At 29.6% G+C, this 22,686-nt stretch overlaps 1 protein-coding gene across 2 annotated transcripts in view; it reads left to right on the forward strand.

The window, feature by feature from the left end:
* Nucleotides 1-22,686, forward strand: part of LOC105833520 (scavenger receptor class B member 1) — a 39,370-nt gene continuing 16,684 nt past the window's right edge. Inside the window, exons 1-3 of one of the 2 annotated variants that reach the window (XM_012675313.3) lie at nucleotides 1-907; nucleotides 12,501-12,882; nucleotides 13,193-13,396. In XM_012675313.3, the coding sequence (XP_012530767.1) occupies nucleotides 13,216-13,396 (181 nt within the window). In that variant the 5' untranslated portion in view covers nucleotides 1-907; nucleotides 12,501-12,882; nucleotides 13,193-13,215. Of the gene's footprint in view, nucleotides 908-12,500; nucleotides 13,397-22,686 lie in introns of both variants that reach the window. The other variant, XM_012675314.3, reaches the window with a different exon arrangement.

The raw sequence follows: 22,686 nt of genomic DNA on the forward strand, positions 1-22,686 counted from the left end.
CTACATCGCACTATCTCCTCGCTCGCTATTCGCCAGATCGTGGACCGCGCGCGTACACCCAAACGTCACGTCGGGTCTTGTTTTCATCCTCGATCACTCGTCCTCTCTTCTCTTCCTTTTCTTATCTTTTTTTTTGTCCTTCCCTTCCATACTCATTCTTCTTTGCCTCGGTCAAAGATAATCCGCTATAATCTATTTCTTCTTCCTCCTCTTCTTCTTCTTTTCCTTATCTCTCTCTCCTCTATATTGACGAGTCGCGAATTAAAAAGGGGACTTGCAACCGCTCGCTAGGATTTATTCTCGAAGACCCAACGAGTGATCTTCGCGCCGAGTGCAACTTTTACTGTGATCGATACTGGGGCTCCGCTGCAGAAACACCTCGTTTTCGACAACAAGAAAGAAAAATTAAGAGCCATGAATCTTGTGATCGTCTATGGGAAGTGTACTGGATTATTATGATTACTGCGAATTATCGGCCGTTTTTGGATCTTCAATTGCAAAGAAATCGACAAATACTTTGCTCAATCAATTCTGAACTTTTCGGTACCCTGCGACCTGGCAAGGCCGTTGTGTCGAGAAAAACAGAAGGGGGAGGGGGTTACAAAATCCCTTGTACCAATTTTGATATTCGGCAGAATTACAGTTATGCATAATTAAATGCCATTTTTTGGAAAAAATTGAAATCTTACACGGAGATCAAGACGCATAAGTTAAATCTGATAGTAAGATAGAGAAATCTGTCCGGTATTTCTTCCCACTCTCTTTCTCGGATAGCTCGTGAGTTACATAAAGAAGAATTTTACTGGTCAGTTAATGAACCCGGTTGTGCGTGCACTCGAGGAACATCCAACAACGACGTCGACGTCGAGGACAAAAACGCCGAGGACGACGATTGGGCTGGTATTACGTAAGTAAATATGAATAATTTGTCATCTGAAAGCGACGAAGAATGTGGCCCAAGAACACGGTCGGGTAATGCCGTATTGCACGCATTGGGAAATACCAAGCGAGATCGAAGTGACCTGTAGAAAATAAATGCAACGAAAAACAAGAGAAGTTAAAGTCTGCTTTTATATGACGTTGAATTCCAATGTCTCCTTTAATTTTTTATATGCTAATGATTGGTACGTTAGTAATTTTTTTAATTATTGGAAAAAAGTTAAAAATAAAAAATAATATACTCTTTAATTGATTTTATTAAATAGATAATATTTTAATTAATAAAAAAATGTTATATTAAATAATATCATAAATATCATAAAAAAGTAATTATTGTAATTAAAATAATGAATATCAGTGTTGAGTTTATATTTATGGAGTGTATCTTTGTTTTGAAGGATTATCTCTTTTCCATTAACAAGTATCATCCGTTAATTCATTACTTTATTACTCGTATCTACACATTACAGTATCGGCTGATTTATTGATTTGTATATTGCAGTTTAGTGAATATCGCAGAATTTCACTAAACCTTCTTTTGATTTCTGAGTCTATTAAAATTATAAAATTTATAAACTTTATAAACTTCTTTTAAGATGTTAAATTAATTTAAGACGTATTAAGGATCTCTTTCACTCACTCACTCTCTCTCTCTCTCTCTCTCTCTTTCTTTGTAGTGAAAGCAAGGTTTTAAAGAATTTGTTCAAATTTATTGCTTTTTTAAACGAGATTATCTAATCCTCGGACCATAATATGAAATATATCTGATTTTATATAACGTGTTAAAATTTTAACGATGTAACCTGGATACATATAACTCGACATACTTTAGTTTGTAGCGGACAAATTAGCTGTAACAATTATATATAATGTAATTAAGAAATTTTCCTTGCAAAGTATGATTTATCGTCCGTAGAAGATTGATTATTAACATTGCATGATATTAAATGCGAGCGTATTACTTAACGTTAACGGCTCCTGCAGTAAAGCTTAGACACTGACCGATTTCTCGTGTACCACTTAGAAGCGTCGCGGAAACGAGTCCTTGGAGAATAGAAACTTCGTCGACAGATTTCAGGTTATCAGAATCAGTATCCGATATACACCTGTACATACCACATTTAGACAGAAGAAAACGAATCTCTTTTAGGAATTTCCGATTCTAAAAATAGACGATCTTTCGATTCGTAACATCGAATTCCTAGGACTTCTAGAATATATTATGTACATTTAAGAAGATAATTTGTAAATTTGCATCGTTGTTTTTTGTCAACTAATAACTTAATGAATACCTCGAAATTAACTGAAAAATCATGGCTTTTGAATTTCGTTACAAAAATAAAATTTAATTTTTTTTTAAATAGATTAATTTGCATCAGAATCATTAATTGTCTAATTTTGCATATTTTAATATAAAGAGGGCAATATATTTTTTATATTTACTAATAATTATTTACTTATTAATGCTTTCTATGTAAGAATTTTTTATGTAATACATTATTTATGCAAAAGACAATTTTTTACTAAACGTTTCTTTTAATAATATTTCTATTACTTGCACGTGCATATTATGATATATTAGAGGTTCTCTTATTTCGTTCTCTTACTAAAATATTTAATTATTTACACCTTAATATCACCAGAGAGATACTACTAAAATTATGAATATAGATAAAATTTTATCGTGCATTTTTATTACTATTACGTATCTCTTGGAAATATTAAGTCATGGCATATTGATATTTTTTTTGTTAACTATGGAATTTTACTATTAAGAGTTTAGAAATTTATCAAACCTTATAAGTATCTAATTATTATCTATCATAGAAAACTTTTTTGATCCGATACAGTATTTCTAAATAAATCAAACCATTGCGCGAGTAATTAGGACCCATGTATTTTTTGCTTGGATTTGTTAGACATTTTGGAACAACCAAACCCGTTGCATTCCGTATTGCTTCTTTTGCGGTAACGCGAAACGGTTAAAGTACTCTTCGTTGGACTGTTCGGCAATGCGGAACGAGTAATCATTATTTTTCTCTTTACCTTGCATTGCTCATACGTGTCATTTCGCTATGTCATTATCTGCGCGGCGAACATTATTGTAACGTAACTTTGGGAATCTGTGAATCCCGGAAAACTATTTGATGATAAACATTATTTATTTATGTAATTGTTGAACAATTCATCAATTCATACATTCAAAATAGTAAAATTTGATTCAATAAAGAGATATATGTATATTGTAAGTTTAATTACATCCTCTACTTTTCGATGCGCGAAGTTTCGGTCAATGCGAGCAGAAATTACTGACTGAATTTAATTACCGAAGTTGTTAATCGTTTTTCACGCTGTGCAAGAAATGGAAAGTCTCTTTTCAGTGGCTGACACTCTTTTCAGAAGTATTGCTTAAGATAATACGATACGGATAATTTCGAAATTTGAAGAAACCCTGAGAAAGTAATCCAACGTTCGCGCGGCGAAGTTTATGCGCTTCATGTGCACATGTGTTGGATGTGATTACTGTATTTTTGCCGAATTTTTCGCAATGAATTCATTTCCATCTATACTAATTTTTATTGCGCCATAAATTAAAAGAACCTGCTAGGCAATTAGCAATACCTTGCAAAGAATATAAGGTAAAAATCGGCTAAAATGGATACGTTAATGTATAAAATGTTTTTGTTAATATTTAAACATTTCCATGAGTAAAAAAAGATATTTCCTGAGAAAACAAGACACTATTGTGTTCTTTTAGTTTTTTCAAAGTATTATAATAAGATATATTCACAAAGTATGTCAATAGTAATGTCACATATGCACAGTGTTTTTAACACGCGATTAGTGCTAAATTTGTTGAAAAGAGTGAATGACAAAAGTAAATCTTATTAGCATTGAAAAAAATGCAGATTTGATATAAATTTTTGGGTTCATTAAAAATTTTAGACAACATAAAGTTGTTGTCTATAAAAATTATCAATAAATTTGTTTAAAATATTAATAAACAATTAACAAACATAACGAAAAAAGAATGAGTATATTAAAAATTTAATAATAATATCACATACACAAATTATAGAATCTGTTTATTAAACTTCTAAAAAGGCATACATTATGCATTATCGGACTCTGCAATTTGAATAGCAATATTCCTCGTTAAATCTCTAATTGGTCTAAAGTAGATAAGACAAAAAATTTTTTCTTGTTGTTCTGAAGAGGCATTAACTATGACCTTAATTAAATGCTTGATAATATTCGTAAAATAATGAGCTCATTAAACTGATTCAAATCACATAATCATATATCGAAACTAATCTAATTATTAAATTACTAAGAAACAAAGGTTTGTATTATTGTCTGAAAGATCAAGATCATAAATGTGAATAAAAAAATTACAAATTAACGTTTTATATAATTTAACTTTTTCTGTTTGTATATCTTTTTATGTTTGCTTAAACGTATATATTAATTTTTTATAGACAACAACTTTCTATTTTTTTCTAAAATTTTAATAAACCTATGAAATTTTTATCAAAATTGCATTTTTTCTAGTGCTGATAAGATTGATATTATTTATTTATATTATTTGCTTACTATAACGTAGTTTCTTTTTACACAGAGTTTAATTACTTTTTACACAGAGTTTAATTACTTTTATTATAATATATACTTGTTGTTTAGTATAAAACTTTTTTTATTAAGTTATATATATATAGATATTATATGTAAGGTATAAGGATCAAAGTATAAGAGTGTAATAGATAATTATGTTTGCCTTATTAATATTCATGAAATTGTATTAATGTTTTTAGATATGTATAACAAACAAGTAATTTATTATGCAAAAAAAAGTTTTTTGTAAAGAAATATGCAACGTAACATGCTATTTATATTTAATGTGATTTAATTTGCACATTTATAAGAAAAATAATCAATATATGGAAAATATTTTGTATCAAAAACATATCATTAATTAGTCTATTTTTCTTCTAAAGTATATAATAAGTATATAAATAGTAATAAATAAAATAACTATTTAACTGTTGTAAAAATAAATAAAGTTTGTTTAAATGTACCAATAAGATTGGAAAATTATAAAGATAAAACCAAACAAAAATATCAAATTTGTGGTATTTATAAAAGATAAAATATTGTAAGTGGGATTATGTACATTAAAGAAAGTTCTTGAAATGCCAAGGGGTCAAAGATGTACAAAGGCGGCGCGTAACGACAAGCATTATTACGTAACTGTTTTAAACCGGGCAAGGACGTTTGCCATAAAACAACAATAATAATTTACCGATGCCAGGTTACATTTCCTCGAACTCCCGGCGAAAGTCTTGCGATATGTTGGGGAGTCATCGATTGTTTCGCCGCATGCTCGGTCGAGCAAGTTTGGCGTAACAGAGCGGCGATCGTGGCATCTGTACATATCACGGGTGGTTTCACTTCTTTCGGTAATACCTGGAGATCGTGAAAGCTTGATCTAGTTTTGCGTTCGCGCGCAATAACAGACGGAAGCGTGTGTCATGCGTGTTCCTATCCATGCCTGCATTCGTGAGTGGAAAGGCAGCTATCAGACTTCCTTCTCGCTATCACCGTCGGAATGATCATCGTCTTCGTGTTTCAGATTTCATTACCATTATTTACCGATAATAAAAAGAAATAAGTCCGACATAGAGAAAGGAAAAGAAAGGAGAACGGATTTGAATTGCTACCGGAAGATAAAAAAAAAAGAGAGAAATTTTACTCTAATAGTTGCGAAAGATCAATTATGAGGCAGAAGCGACGTACAAAAACGAGAGAGAATATAATAAAAGCGGCCGATATATCGCGTAAGCGTTCGATACAGAAAATTTGGACGAGAACGAGAGCTTTTTATAATACGTCCGAGCAAATAGAGCACCTCTATATTAATGAACACCTTCGATAAATGTATCTACGACGAAGGTTGAAACCTTAACCCGGAGGAAAGCTCTACCGAAGATTGGGAGTTCGCACGCCATGGGCGTTCCTCGAACGTTCAATGAACCTTTCGCTAATACTAGAAATTCCACTCGTTTCACTTTCTAGAAATAGATATTAACATTCTCCTGTGCAACACTTAATGAGAGACTACCTTGTTCCTTGCTTCTTGATCGAAAGTCGCGTTGATAATATAGTTCAATGTTGAATATCAGGTATGATCGACAATAAGATAAACAATTAATGCTAACACATATGCCGGCGCGTACACGTAATTACGTCTACAGTGATAGGCGGAAACATAAGCTTAATCAGCTATTCGCAACCACAAATGCTGTTGCCGCAAAGTATCGTAGTTCTGCCGTGGAATTATCGGTTACACGTTGACAGCCAGTATGTTAAGCGGCAATGAAAAACGCATCGCGTACGAAACGTTCATTTAATGAAACGAATCTTACTGCTTCTTGTATGATTCGTGTAAAATTATTCACGCACGTCGCTTTCTGCGACATTATAATAGAGTTATTAGTTCTTCAAGCGGAAGTTCTGAATATTCCTGTAACATCTTTCCTTATATCATATTTGTTTGCAGCACAATACCGATTGTAAAACACAAATAACAGTATAATATAAAGGTAAAGTAACATAGATATAATCGAAACTTACCGGACCATTACTGGCATGTTTTCGCTGAACTGCGAAAGCGGCAAGACCAGCTGAATAATGCCCGGGTTTTTGTAACAGCGCATTAAGCAATAAGAGACAGTGGCGCGAAAATCCCGTTCTCGATCGCCCTTGTAGACATGAGACAGAAAGTCCCGGTTAAGTTGCGCTCGCGTATATCATTTTCCACGCATAAGATAAACGCGCATGTATATGATCCTAAAGAGAAAGAGAGAAAGAATGGCAAATTTATGCGAACGCAGCCGAAACGCTCTAGCATAATTCGCATTTATAACAAACGTGCGTGACCATTAACTGCTTTTGAAGGCCTTGAAGCAATTCAGCCTAACTCTCCCTTATCGAGTTTTGTAAACGGCGTTGCAATTTAGGCGCCTTTGTAGGCACGTTCATCCGATTTACGTCAAATGTCGTCTGTATCATCTGATAACATGGAATGGATCACTCCATGCAAAACAGTCGAACTTGATAGTTGCGAGAAAGAAATGCACACTTTCAGTGTCAAATTAACAAAGAAATACCTGCTAATGTCAACGTCTGCTGTCTCCATTTTAAGAAATCACTGGCTATGTTCTTGGAAGCTTCTTCAGTCATTTATTTACGATGACGGTTACACCTGCGTCACCATATTTACTGTAAGAATCACTTGTCAAAGAAATTTAAGACGTATGTGTTAATGAATTTGCGTGAATTTTGTCGTTTCAATTTTAAGTAAATGTCTTTGTTTCTTTAAGAATTCTTTTTTTCACAATTTACCCTTACATTTTCAAAATTAATTGATAAACAAGACTAAAAGCTGTAAAATTTATTTACAATTATTAAAAATTATTGTTGTTAATTCTTTAATAAAGTGCCGCTACAATAAACTTTCAAATTTCGCAAACGTTTCGGATTCACTTTAAAACAGTCTCAGTGTAATTAATGTAATATGAGAGTTAAAGTACAACACTTTGGTATTATATTAATTAAGCTGGTTCAAAGCGAAGTCTAAAACATTCGCAAAATTTGAAATTTAATTGTAAGGAAACTTTATTAAGAAATTGATTTTGGCAGAAGTTTATGCATCAATAAACTGTTACAGCATTTTATATTTATTTATTTATTTATTTTACATTTAAGAACGCGTAAATTTACTTCTTATTTTTATTTTATTCTTTAAGTTTACATTTTTGTTTTAAAATAATCAATAATTCCGAAATTAGCTTATTAAAAAGAATATTTAATCAAATTCTTTTATTAATACCTAAAAAAAAATAAATATAATGTATGTTAAAAAATTTGTAGAAAGAAAGAATACCGAAATTACAAAATGAATTAATTTAAAAAATATGTTATATTTTACCTAACAAATATTTTGATTCTTTAAAAAATTATAATTATCTCTATTTTTTGCATACAAAAAAAAATCAAGAGGGGATGTAACAGGATTTTTAAATATTATTCTAGTTTTTTCTTTTAAAATACTCTCTTTATTCATTTGTATTTTTTGGTTCAGAAAAATATGGCAAATATAAATAATGGTATTATAAAATAAGTGAAAAGCAATACAAAATTGTGCAATTGAAATATTGTAATCTAAGAATCATACGAATAAATAGATAATGTTAAATTTTTAAATGATGTTAAAGATTGATGATCTTTATGATATAACTAAACTTCATTTCTATTTAGTTTTACTATTAATTGTTAAATAAATATTAATTGTAAAATTTTAATTTTTGAATTAAATTTTTGCATTTGCAACATAAAATATTGGTCAAATGTATTGCATTATTTATAGAAACAATGAAGTTATTGTTTAAATAAGAAAAACATACATATTAGAGAGAGTGGCTCTTATTTGGATTATTTTTAAATTTTGATGAGTACGCTCCCTAGATTGGTTCCAAATAATTAAAAAAAAAATTCTTTCAAAACTACTCTGCTGTATCTCAATATTAACACATGCCTTCAGCCCTCTACTTTTTCTCATTTGATTAACATGGAGTTTTTGTCGACTTTCGTTTATAATTATGTAGCACAAGTAATAAACACGAGAAAAATATGATTCTTGTACAGTTTTCTTGAGAAATCTATTTACTTTTTTAATCAAATTTTTATTTTTAAAAAATTCAAAATGGCGGACTTAATATGACGGCTAGAAAAATTGAAATTCGTCAAAAGATTGTATCAAAACCTGTTGTATATAGGTTTTTCGGGTCGCTGAGTTCAAATTTGGTATTGAAAATATACAATTCAAAATGGCGAACTCATTATGACGGCTGAAAAAATAAAATTGTTTAAATTTGCTCATTTTTTATTTTATGAGATTTAGATGTCCAAAACATTGTGTTACTATAGATGTTCTGTTATTGTAAACTCCATGTTAATCAAATGAGAAAAAGTAGAAGGCTAAAGGCACGTGTTAATATTAAAATACAGCAGAATAGTTTTGCAAGAATTTTTTTTTAATTATTTGGAATTAATCTGGGGAGCATCATCAAAATTCAAAAATAATTTAAATAAGAGCCACCTTAATATATACAAATAAAAATTATTAAATTATAAAATTTTATTTTAATCTTATCTTATGCTTTGATAAAAATGCTTTGAGAGAAAAAGAACATAACAATTTATTATACTTAGCATTTTCTATATTTTTAAGTGCAATACAATACTTTATTGGTATTGTTTTATCGGTTTTTATGTTATTACAAGATAATTTAAATTTATATATTTAATGTTAATGTTCAGCATTTCTTTCATCTGTTTTTACTGTTTTTATTTCAAAATTATACACACAAAATTTAACGTAGTAAAATATATTTTACATTTTGTAAAGTTTCTATTATTTATTAATAATTTGCTTATTCTCTTAAATTACATATCAATAATTTTAAATCACACTTAACTTCTAAAAAGTCTTTATAAGTGCAATAAATCTGATTTTGATAAAATAGCAGATAAATATTTAAATTAATAATTTAATGATTTAATCGTTCTCAAGCTACGCAATTAAATTATACAATACTGGAAAAGCAAAATAGCAAAAAAAAGAATATTTTACAAGAAATATTTATAGAGATATATTCCCAGATAATGTTTAATTATAATAAAAAAAAAGCATTTCAATATTACAACTGTTCATTGCGCAATGTTTTTTTTACAAATTGACGCAGTTTAATTTCTTCTTATTACTATAATTACGAATGCATTTTTTAAACAAAATTGTCATAACAAAAAAAAAAACGGTGGCATTTACGACAATTATGTACGTCAGCAATATAATTGCTTAATTGACTGTTTCAGCAAATATCAATTTATTGTAACTTAGCATTTATGTGTCGCAGTGTAATTAATACCTTATAATCGTAAACTATAAGCCATATTTTTTATTGTTCAATAATGTATTATTGTTAGAAGTAAATCGTCTAACAATTTTGTATTTTTTTTTATTAAAATGTTTATTAAAATTTTTATTAAAAAGTAAAATTTTAATTAATAGAATACGAATTAATTTGTGAGTCGGCAAATATAAATGTATCGTAACTCATCATTAGCATTATTCATATCAAATTATGTATGACAATTTTAAATTTCTAATATTTTTTTACAGTATCTCAATGTAATATTCATGTTTACGTATTGCGAGATATTGCGAGATTGGATCGTCGTGTATATTATTGATATCAACTTTAAGTAGAAAAGATAAGTTTTATGTTAACGTTATAAAATATCTAATAATAATCTTACACAGTCAGTATAATAATAATAATAATAATAATCAGTAATATTAGATTAGTTGACAATATGCACATCAATATTTATTTAGAGGAGAGAAGGGGGTTATGAATCATTATTTTGTTTTTTATTTAAATATTCAGTAAATATTTATGATATAATTCTTATCCGTATAAATGTGTTACTTATAAAGTTTCTATCAATTATGTTATAAGCAGAAGTTTTTTGGACGTACATAACGAATGTAACTAATAATTTACTAAAAAGGAAAAAAGATTGCGGTTATGAAATCTATAGGGGGATATAGAACATTACCAACAAATATTCTAAGAATTATTCTTATTTCTAAAAGAAAAATAAAAAAGTAACGCTCTTTGGCGGATTTGATACATCAGTGTAATTATAAAAAAAAATATCAGTATCTTATACATAGTAACACAGAAAAGTATCAAAAATATATATATAAAATCTATGATTCTTGCAACTACATATTATAGAAGTATTATAAAAGTATATAACAAACAATACAATACCTAATAAGTAAAACAAAAGTGTAATCACATTACATTTGAAGGGATTGTAGGACTCAGACTTGTAATATCCGCAAGTGGTTTATAATTCTAAACACAAGCAATATATAAATTTACATATCAAACATTAAATTTAAACACGTCATTTGAAAGTCACATTTAAGTTTTTCAAGTTACATTAAAATTAAAAGATTAATACTCGACGTATTTCTCAAAATAACGTAAAGAATATGCACTTATAAAACTTTCAGCTACTTGTAATACTAAAATACATCTTTTGTGACGACATGATAAACATTCATGATCAGTGCTCATGTTATAATGTCTAAACAGTATACAAAGAAACTTAAACGATTATTCCCAAAATTCAACATAAAGAATACGAAATATCGTAAATTCGATAATCTCACATCTAGTCCATAATTCTTTTTCTTCCTTTAAAATTATTGCTGCGACATAATTATGGAAGTACACGACTAACAAAAATAGTCTTCTTCACATAATCATTAATCATCATTGTCAATATCCTTATCACATAATGATCCTGAAACTCGAGAAAATCAGATATTATAAAAAAATTAGATATTATTAATATTCTACGTCAATCCATTAATATTAATTGTATAATATCAATAACATTATCTTTATTTCTTGGTATTGAGAGTATTATTGATTATAGATAAGGTCTTTATAAGAATGGTTACGTTCGCACGATTAGTATTCAAATTAATCGCGTATCAAACATATTTGCATCTAAATATATATGTTTTGTAAATTATCATGGTCAAAGTAATTATTTCGCTTCTTTTTTTGATTTTACTTTATTTGCGTGTCTTCTCGCATAGTTTGTTGCGATCTACAATCTTTGTTATTACCGCTTTATTTTTTTATACATAGGTTTGCAACCGATTAAGCAGATTAAACTTCCTTCTGTTATCAATTAATATTCACTTACTTCTTATTGATTTTATCTCATTGTTATCTGACAAGAGTCTAAAATTATTGTTTAAACCTTGACATTATTTAATATTTACATGAGAAATGTATAAGTATGTGTTAAAATTATATATTCTTAAAATTTAAAATATTGTTACGTCGAGACGCTCTTTATCACTTCCACACTCGCACTCACTCGCGAAAAGAAAGTTAGACGAGATTTCGTTCAAACACTAACTTTATTTCTCAGAACGGAGACAGATTTACAAGGCGTCCTTCACGGCAGGAGTCCATATATAAAATATAAAATCTGTATAATATAAAATATAAAGTATAAAATCTGCTTAATAAAATATGAGATACAATGTAGGAAAAAGTTTAAAATATAATTAATGATGAAGAGTTAACTTCAATTTTGCTACTCATGATAACTATGGGACCTTTATGTCATTACTACTAAACAAAAGTTAGAAGTTATTATAATTACAAAAATATAAAATCGGTGATTTTTGTATCTGTGTAACCTTTTATATTGACGCGTGCGTCGCGCCGAAAATCATTTTCACATAAACGCATACTTTATATTTGCGTAACGCGTGTCCAATGACAACAGTTGCACGACGCGTCACCGGTTTGCTTTTTAGTATTTTTTCCTTGTGATCGGCCAAGCCAGTTACTCGTTCACCTTCTCCTTTCCCCTTGTAATTACGATTTGGTTTTGCATTTCAGGCAAAAGCCATGAATGTAGGACCAACGGCGATCCGACGGCGAGTGAAAGTGAAGCTGTGGGGAACGTGAGTCTTACCTGGACCAGGTGTGAAAGTGCAGTAAGACGAACGTAAGGAACACGTGGCGCGGTACCTGTCGAAACCGTACTATCGACACGACCGCGACGGGGGACACGAGGACGAGACAGTAGTGATGATAACAATGACGATAATAATGATGCAGATGCGTGCTCATCGCGAGAACAATGCTCAGTGCAGTGACGGTAGATGATGATTATAACGATGATGATGATGATGATGATGATAATAACGATGCTGATGATGACCTCCTGTACACGCAACTCTCGTTTTGGGTCAACGTGCTCACCATCAAAAAGCCTGTAGTAATTAGTTACTTATTTCTAATGGATTATTTAATCTTTTTCTATTACACTTTCGTTCGGTTGACGATCGACGGCGACGGTCTTGTTTAACAAGTTTGGAAATTGATCATTCGAAAACTATCGAAGATCTCCAGTCCGAATATAAGTGCGATTGAAACAAAGAGTTCTTTTTACAAACATTGTTTAGAAAAAAAACGTTCGACTAAAGTAATGTGATTGATTTGGATCAATTAGTGTTTTATTAGCATTATATTGAGTGAAATCGATTGTGTTACTGATCAACGACTTCGAGATCCTTTTTCTTTACAAGGTGAATAAATCGAAGAACAGAAGATGAAGTTCATTGCATCTTTATTCGGGACAAGGTCCCCGAAGGCGATGGGTAGACAGTACATGAAAGTCGGCAGAAACGCCCTTTTCGGTGTAACAAATGACAACAGTGACAATATTTGTACCGAAAAAGTGCCAAGGCCGCTATCCTTGCTAATCACCAAAAAGGGAAAGCTCAGGCATGGTGAGTATTTATTTAGCTTTTAATTAAATAAAATAAACTGCTTTCATAAATTTTACATTTTGAAGCAGACACTCATTGCGCTCAGAAATTTCAAGTTCTTCTATTTCTATCTTGATATATTAGACGTCATTTTTTCTTTTATTACATATTGCTTATAAAACATATGAAATATCAATTCTTTGAACTTAATCTTGAAACGTAAATGTTAAGTAACGACAAGATTTACCCTTGCGTAATCCGATTAATCCGTTCTAAACCGTGATTCTTAACTGCAATTTTCTGCCGCGACTAATGATAATACGTTGTTAGATGCTTGCGAACTCGTGCCAGCAACCAGACCGGAACATTGTTACAACATGAGTAGTAAATTGCTATTGTTCACTCGACACTTTCCTTAATTAGTCATTATCTGAAAAGGTAGTCGATTTAACGTTAATTGATCTCTATGAGGTATTCTGTTAATAATGTATCGCTTGAATACGCAAGTCACTTTTAATCGTCAAAGGTGTATGGTGTAGGTATATGACAAACAGTTTCTTCACGGCGAGAACTATATATATTGAAGTACGTACCGGGTGATTCGAAAGTATTTGAATTTATTCTCTATAATATAATAATGTATAATATTATTAAGTATTTAATATATTTTTAATATTCTTTTTATGATAATTTATACAAAATTTTTAATAACTATACTAAAAGTATGTGTTGGGTTTTGATTTCACTATAACAACATACAATTTATTTAGAAATTTTCCTCCTATTTAGTAAATTAAACTTCTAATGAACATTATTATTAATAAGTAAAATTTTTTTAATATTTTATTTTTTTGATATTTAACATTTTAGTAACATTAATAATTTTAGTAATATTTAGTAATATTAATAACACATGCAAAGATTTGAATTAACTCAAAGTCTAGTTAAAATTTAATAAAACACACACACACACACGCACACACACGTATGACTGGTCAAACTTGGTTTATAATTAAAGCTTTTTAATTCAAATCGCAATATTTAAATTTTATCCGTAGTGAAAATAAAAAGTACATAATATAATCTTGTAAAAACTTACAATAATTATAAATATATTACAAATACATAATTATTGCAAGTTTAAGATATTTATTATATTATATATTATTATATATTATAAAAGTAGTTCTACATTTGTTGCTCCGGGCAACAGCATAATTTTAATTTTTACATTTAACTTATCAAAAAGATTTAGTTGCGTTTTCCTGACATATGGCATTGTTATCTATATATTTTATTAAATATTATATAAATAAAAAATTTTAATTAAACATTTTTTATGTTTAAATTTTTAAAAGGTTAACTTTCTTAATGTAAATTTATTAACATGTGTGCTTTAGTGTCGAAACAATGTGTTTTTCTCCTTAGTGTAGTATTTCTGCTGAAGAGCAATATGATCACCTTATATTGACGATTATCGTTCACGAATAACAGGTATCAAAGTGAGAGCCGCGATATCAAACCGCAACTCTCACCACATTTAAAGAGCGTGCATAATTAAAGTTGCGTACAAGGTCGACCAGCCAATTCTTGTTACGTGGTAGTCGAAATATTCTTGTTATCTTGACAAACTAAACTAGAGAGAGAGTTAGTTGTTGATCGTTAGATTCGTACTAATTTGTGTTATACAGCGCAGTCCGATTAAGGTCGCGATAGCTCTTACCACGTTTCATGTTCAATCTTTGTAAAAGCGCACTAATAAAACGTGTCTGATATACTATTTGATCTTTTTGCGGATAATCTCATTAAATTTTTTAAGCTTGTCGCATTTCTTCTCGATATTAATTTATTTTTTGTTGATGTTTCTATTGCACGCAATGTATTTCCGTTTTAACAAGTATTTATTTTAAAGTCCAACTTTCTTCCAGGAAAAAGTTTGTGAATATGTTTGCTTAATTAATGTTAAAAAATATTTCTTTAATTACAAAATAAATAACACAATATAAAACACTTTGAAAGCGGCATATTGTTTTACAAATAAATCTGTTTTATAAATTAGAAAAAAATTAATTAGTTAAGAAATAGTCTGAATCATCTTGTATCATAGATCTCATCTGATTAATGATTGCTACATTGTAAGCTACGTGCAATCACTGCAATCAAATTTCAAAATGCTGTTGGATGCGCAATATCTTTGAATTATTGCCGCTTACTTTAACAAAAACTTAGAAAATTTATAAGGTAGCCCTCTTCAATTGTACTTATAATGCATTTACTTTTTCTTCATAAAAATTTAATTAGATATCTTTTTTTCTCGTAGCCTATTAATTTAACAAAGAGATGCATAATATAATACCGCTTTCTGAAATATTTCGAATTTATTAAATTCTAATTTTATTATTACTTTCTTTTATCATTTCACTTTTGCTTTCGTAAAACATGAGACGATATAATTCTATTATAAATACTTATTTTTCAGAAAATTACATTTCAGAAGATTACATTTCATATTTTTTAGAAATTATAATGGCAAGAAATATTAAATATCAACAAATAAAAAGATTAATTATTAGAAGCGTGTCGATAATATTGCTAATTAAATTTCAATATTTTAACGAAAGTAGTAATTGCACGGCAATTAAGAATTAATACTGTTATTAGTTAATACAACACTGTTATTAGATCAGATAACATTGAACATTAGCTTAGAGTGCATTCATTATTTCGCATAGGTTCTGCTTGGAACAATGTGTAATTTTTAGAAATCTCTTCAAACATAAAAAATAATGCTTCTAAATAATGTTATAGATTTTTCAATTAATGCAAGACAGAAGAATAATACGGCACATAGCTAATCACAAACTTATTACAAGATTAAAATCGATAAAAACTGCGTTAAAACTAAATGTAAAAGTTGTAATAACCGAGACTAGAGAGATTAACGACTGAATATCTCGATAAATATACAGATTCATATAATACAGATTTATTTTCTGTTATTTTCTGTCAGATTAAATCTCAAATTGATTCTTATTAATTCTTGTTTCTGCAAAGAAAAATCGATGCACAAGTTATCGCACAACTCATTGTCACATAATTCTTTAAGAAAGGTGATAGTAACGAAATATGTAGTAATACATGTCACTATGTTAAATACTATGTACAGCATAATGGAGGCCGAAGTGCAGTAGGTTAGTAGAACACAAGTGATAGAGGACAGGTTGCACAGCACAGTTATATACGCATCACTTAGATTAGCTTTACTATCACCCATTAGCTTATTCTAACACGTTTTTGTAGTTTGCCATTTTAAGAAACCACAAACACTGAATTTTCTTTACTATGATCTTGGTGAAATGACTTAAGTGTGTTGTACACGATAATATATAATAATATAATTACTTACATATCATATGTGTGTTTATGTATGCATATATATATATATATTTTATACGTACATATCACACATATGTATGTACATATAAAATAATACCGCACAATACATCACATTACATAATATTAACATATAGAAATATCTGTTAAAGAAAAAAATCTTCGATATAATTTTATTCTGACTATGAAAGAAAAATAAAGGAGTGTAAAACGCTGCGTTATCCATCGTTAAACTCTCCAGCAATATTTTATTCGTTGAAATTTTTGAAGCTAGTAAATAGAAAGGCTTATAATAAATATCTTTGTACATTTTTATATTTAATTTCTTATTTCGGATAGTTATAAATTTATTTTAAACCGTACTTTAAATCTTGTATAAATATGATTCTTTCTATTAAGATAATTTTTAAAAACTTGAAAAGTGGAAAAAAGAAATTACTTTTATGTCTTTTCGATGCTCTTTCTCTTCTAACGCATCTCTTTCAAGCATCCTCATCTTGTACCTGTATCTGGTATATCGTTCATTCCGCAATACCGTTAGGTTCCGCAAGGAAATATGAGTTTCTGTTAGTCTTATTTTCGCCGTGCACGATATGAACGGCAAGTGTAGCACGATTTTCACTCGCGCTTTGCATCACGTGAGATATGTACACTCTTATGTAATTCAATGTTTATACTATTGTATGTTTATTACTATTGTATGTTTATTACTATTTTCAAAATCTTTTTTAAATTCTTTTTTCGTATATGATTTTCTCTGCTACCAGGAAAGATTACTCTCATAAAAAATTTTAATATTTTAGAAATAATAATAAAGTCGTGTATTGAGAAATAAAAATAATTACTTTTAAAAATAATTACAATTATTATAACTACTATTTAAATACCATTTTCAATGCTATATTTATAGTTGTCTCTATAAAAATTACAGCCATTAGTTGTTATTACTATATATAATATTATATATAAATAATAACAAATATTAAAATAATAGTTACATATTCACTATAATCGTGATTGCATTTAACTACATAAAAATATTTATTTTATTTTTACCATCAATGTCTTAATATGTTTGTATTATGCTATTATTTATTATATTATATTAATAAAATTATCATAATTTGTAGTAAAATCTTTTCATAGTGGATAGAACTATAAACATAAGGTTATTATTATTAATACTACAGCACTAATAACTATAAAAATAAAACTAATGATAATTATTTTATTATAATTATTTAATTAGCCAAATATCAATCACTTTTCTATATGATATCTCTACTAAACTTGAAATTAAGTGAATTAAATTGTATAAATCTTTATTAGGACATTGTACTCGAATTATGTAATCATTTTATACAAGTGATAGTTAGACCGATTAAGAAAAGACAAGTAAAAAAAGATTTAGAAAGAGAAGAATAACCGGTTGCGTATCATTGATGATTTTTTAATAGATGAAATCGGCAGTATCTTGCCTGTGAAATCTTCGTAATAGCTATCCATTAACTCATAATATCGAGTGATCAAAGAGACATAATGCTCGCCGCCGAAACATCAGTGTTAAAATTGCATGACTTTTCGAGCGTACTGTACTGTTCGAAGACGAAAGGTGAATAAGTCTTTGATTGAAGAACCATGATAAATCGTTCAATGCACCGTTGTGAGCACCTCGCAAATCATTTATCTATTATCGTCATGCACCGTAACGGAGCGCATTGACATTACTATGCCACATTCATAGATCCGCGCGGCCGTTGCGATTATCAACTTTCTAATACTCTCGTCCTGCAATGCGTCGGGGCCATTAAGTAGAGCTATGATATACAGATTGGCGATTGCAAGCAGGCAGTACGTATCACATTACCGCATCGCGTGCTTGCCCGCGTTGTGTCGCGTAAAGAAACGCGTGGTGTCATCCTTCTCCATTTCTTTTTATAGGTCACACGCATATGTAGTATTTGACATCATGTTCTATACACTTTATTCTATTCGTTTTCACTCTAACGTGTTAGAATAATCGATTTCGTACGATAAAGATATTCTGCATACCTTTGATATCTCGAAAGTGGTTTTGAACCATTAAGCTGATTTAAAAAGAATGCATTATGAATGAGTGAATATTGTGAATAAAGTTTCGCCAAGCAAATTGTAAACGAGTAAATTGATAAACCAGATACTTAATACTGGCAATTAGATTAAAATCGTGATACGAAATGGTATCTTGTTGAAAAAAATTGAGTTTATTCTGTTTAAAAAAACAGATTATTTAAAATTATTTTCTGCTTGTTTTAGATAAATGTGCATTAGCTATCTACTTAAGAAATCTTAGAGATCTTAGTATATTTATATCTGGCATGCGAGAAAGTGAAAAAGTAATGTGAATATCAAGTTCAAACTTAGATTGTGATGGGTCATGGCTTCATTATTATAGAAAATCGCGCTATTTTCCGCTGTATGGCGGAAGTCATTAACACACTTACATCAGCAAATTACATCAATCTTCGTAACGAAAGTTTCAGTATAACTTCTAGAAGGTCGGTAGGTTGAATTAAGCCATTGAATATAAGATTATATAAAATAAGAATAGTAATGAATGTGTGAACAATCTATTCTACGTTAATAATAGAATTACATGTGGTCATTCAGACAGAAATAAGATCAAGGATATAAACTTTTAATTGTGCAAGTAACTGGTTTTATTTTTTTATACATCGGAAATGCGTTATTACAAGATTTGAAATAGTCATTTATATATATAGATATATATTTTTTTGTGCAATAAAATGCAATGTTATATGTGTGTATATATATATATATATATATATATATATATATACATAAAATTGCATTTTATTGAACAAATATACCTATATGCAATAAGTAAATAAATTTATTTTACATCTTATACTATATTGGATTAAATAAAATTTAAAATTTAATTTCTGAAAAACTTTTATTAGAGTCAACTATTAAGATTAAAAAAATAATTACTTTACTGTTTGCAATATTTTGCTAATTACATAAAGAAAGCTATTACTCATATCTAGGTGACCGGACCCCTGCGGTAATTTATCCGTTACCCACATACGAGTGATGCAGCATTCAACTCGTTAAAAGAGCAATAGCAAGTTCCTTAGATTGATGTATGAGATGTTTTCTACACTGCTTTTTTACAAGTGCAATATTATTTATGTTGTTTTAGGTGTATAATATTTTATAAACATTTGCAAAAAGATCTTTATTGTACTATTTTCTTTCTATATGGTAATGATAATACGATAATACACATATCATACATTACTAAATATCCAATGAAATAATGTGACTGAGTTATTTGACTACATTCAGTAGAACATCTTACGAAGAACCATCTATCACGAGACTACAATTAAGTTAGATTAATTTTGGAGCTCTATAAATCTTAGGTGATTGCTAATTAACATTGACCTTGAAACATTAAGATTTTGTTCAAACGCGAGTTAATTTTCTATATGTACATTTCTCTATTACTTATATTAGTGGAATGCGATCTAATAATTATAGAAATTTTTGTTAGACAAAAATTATGTTTAATCTTATTTCAGCTTTCTAATTCCTTTCACATGAATATGCTTTCTCATATTGATAGGCTTTTCACATGAAACACGATATCTCTATCGTCGATTATATGGCAAGCCAAGGTCGGCAATTTCGTCAGGACGTTGTACTCACTCGAAAAGTCACGAAGGTTTGAATTAAATCTGATGACGAAAGATTAAAGGTCGAGAATTACTCACACGGTCAAGATCGAGTGGTTTTAGTTTGTCTAGTGTCCTAAATACAACTCGAGTCCAAGTACAACTCTTAGATTTTCATAATTCATATATGTTTTTTTTTTTTGCAAATTACAATGCAAATTAGTTTGAGCTTGAACTGTATTAATTGATTTTCAAACATGATGTTTAAGCCAAAGTGGAATGCATAATCGGCATATTGCGACAATAAAAAATATCTATATACGAGGTCATATGCGATTGAGATTCAGATCTTTAGAGGCCAAATAAATCAGGTTCTTGCACAAACATATAATTCAAATTCCATAGAATCTGGGAAAACTAAGAATTTTAAGATATCAATATTTTTTTGTGCTAATTCACAAGATTTATAATGGATAAAATAATCTCACGTCCTTAGAGCTCAATGATAATATGATGGAAATTCCCGTGCAAGCAAATAGCATTTTGTATCGTTTCTAATGACGCATTTGACGAAGTTGTGACGACAATACCCCCAACGATTATAATAAACTGTGTGGTGCGCGTTCGTTCAACGTTTTCCATTACAAGGTTAAATAATCTAAAAGAGAGTGACGAAAGTTACCCGAACATGCCGTAGACAATAAAAGACAATCTGTCCAAAAATAGCAAGTCATTGTCGTCTGTTGATACTGAAAATGAATAATCATGTAATGAACAGTCATGTAAACACTTTCAAGAAGATTAATGTTTTAAGAAATATAAAATTGAAAATAAAATATTGTAGAAAAGAAATAACAATTACTTGATAAAAGTCCAAATAAAGAGCTGAAACATTATAGAATTTCAATAAATCATTGCCAGTCTGATTAACTATAAGTCTATTATTCTTAAAAGAAATAACACTACAATTTTGATCGAACATAAGAAATTGATGGTCAATGGTAGTTAAATAGGGTAAAGACGATTTGATCAAGAAAGTTTTTACGTATTGAACTAGATGTTTATGGTGAATGGTGATAGTTGACCAAGACGTTGAATGACTTATATTTCATGAAAAATGTTGTCTACGATTAAGAAATACACTTACAATACTATAAGAAACCAGCCGGAAACTGCAAATAGAGCCGATCGTTTTGCGCAATTGTGTTTTGCAATTACACAAGTTGTTGTTCGTGTATTAAAAATTTTACAGAACAATCCCGTTTCTTGTTAAATCAATGGCAGTTAAATCATTGACTTAAACACGTTATGCCAACAAGGATATCATACTTACTTAGCATCCTCATATTTTTTTTTAGCACCTAGATTGTAGATTACTTTGACCTTAAAGTCTTCAGACCTTCCACTCTCATAGTCTGTACTACTAGAATAACAGCAGATTTATGGGATTGTGTGTTCGCGCGTTGAAAAGAACACACACATATTTTTAGTGCGTTGCGAAAAGATTGGCAATTCGTGCAGTTTTACGTTCAATTTGATTGAGACAATTCCATTCTATGGAATGCAGTCAGGGTTACAAAACCGCAGCTGTGCCCGAACATATACCGCATCATCGTAATGTTTCGTACGCGGCTATTGCAAAATGATGCAAATATTATTCATGAAGTATAACCGGTGCGAACACACGCTGTTGGACACGACGCGAAGGGACTGGTCACTTCGGCGATTTTAAGATCACTTTCACTCATGGCCAGGGCCGGCTCCAAGCATTCGTCGAGAAGGCAATCATCTTATTGCCAAACAAGAAAAAAACGATTGCAAATTATTCCACTTTAATCTTAATCAAATCTTCCAACCAATCAGTTTATTTTTCGGTTTTGTCCGTGACACCTAAACTTAAAAATAGAATTTAAATTATAAAATTATTGGAATGTAGAAAATGACAATGAGAAAGAGAGAAAGAGAGAAAGAGATAGAGAGAGAGAGAGAGAGAGAGAGAGAGAGGGCGGGGGAAGAGAGAGAGAGAGAGAGAGAGGCAGGGAGAGGGAGGAGAAAACGTCGATAGTTTTGAAAAGAATTGCATTGTATAGAGTAATATAGCATAGATAATATTTATTCTTAAAACTTACATACTATATAATCTCGTCCCTTTTTACTTTTATGTTGTAAGAAAATTGCTGGATTCTATACTAATAACATGATTGAGCACTCATGTCAGGCATATCCTTATATAAAGGA

The sequence above is a fragment of the Monomorium pharaonis genome, chromosome 3 (genome assembly GCF_013373865.1).
Source record: "Monomorium pharaonis isolate MP-MQ-018 chromosome 3, ASM1337386v2, whole genome shotgun sequence".
NCBI lineage: Eukaryota > Metazoa > Arthropoda > Insecta > Hymenoptera > Formicidae > Monomorium > Monomorium pharaonis.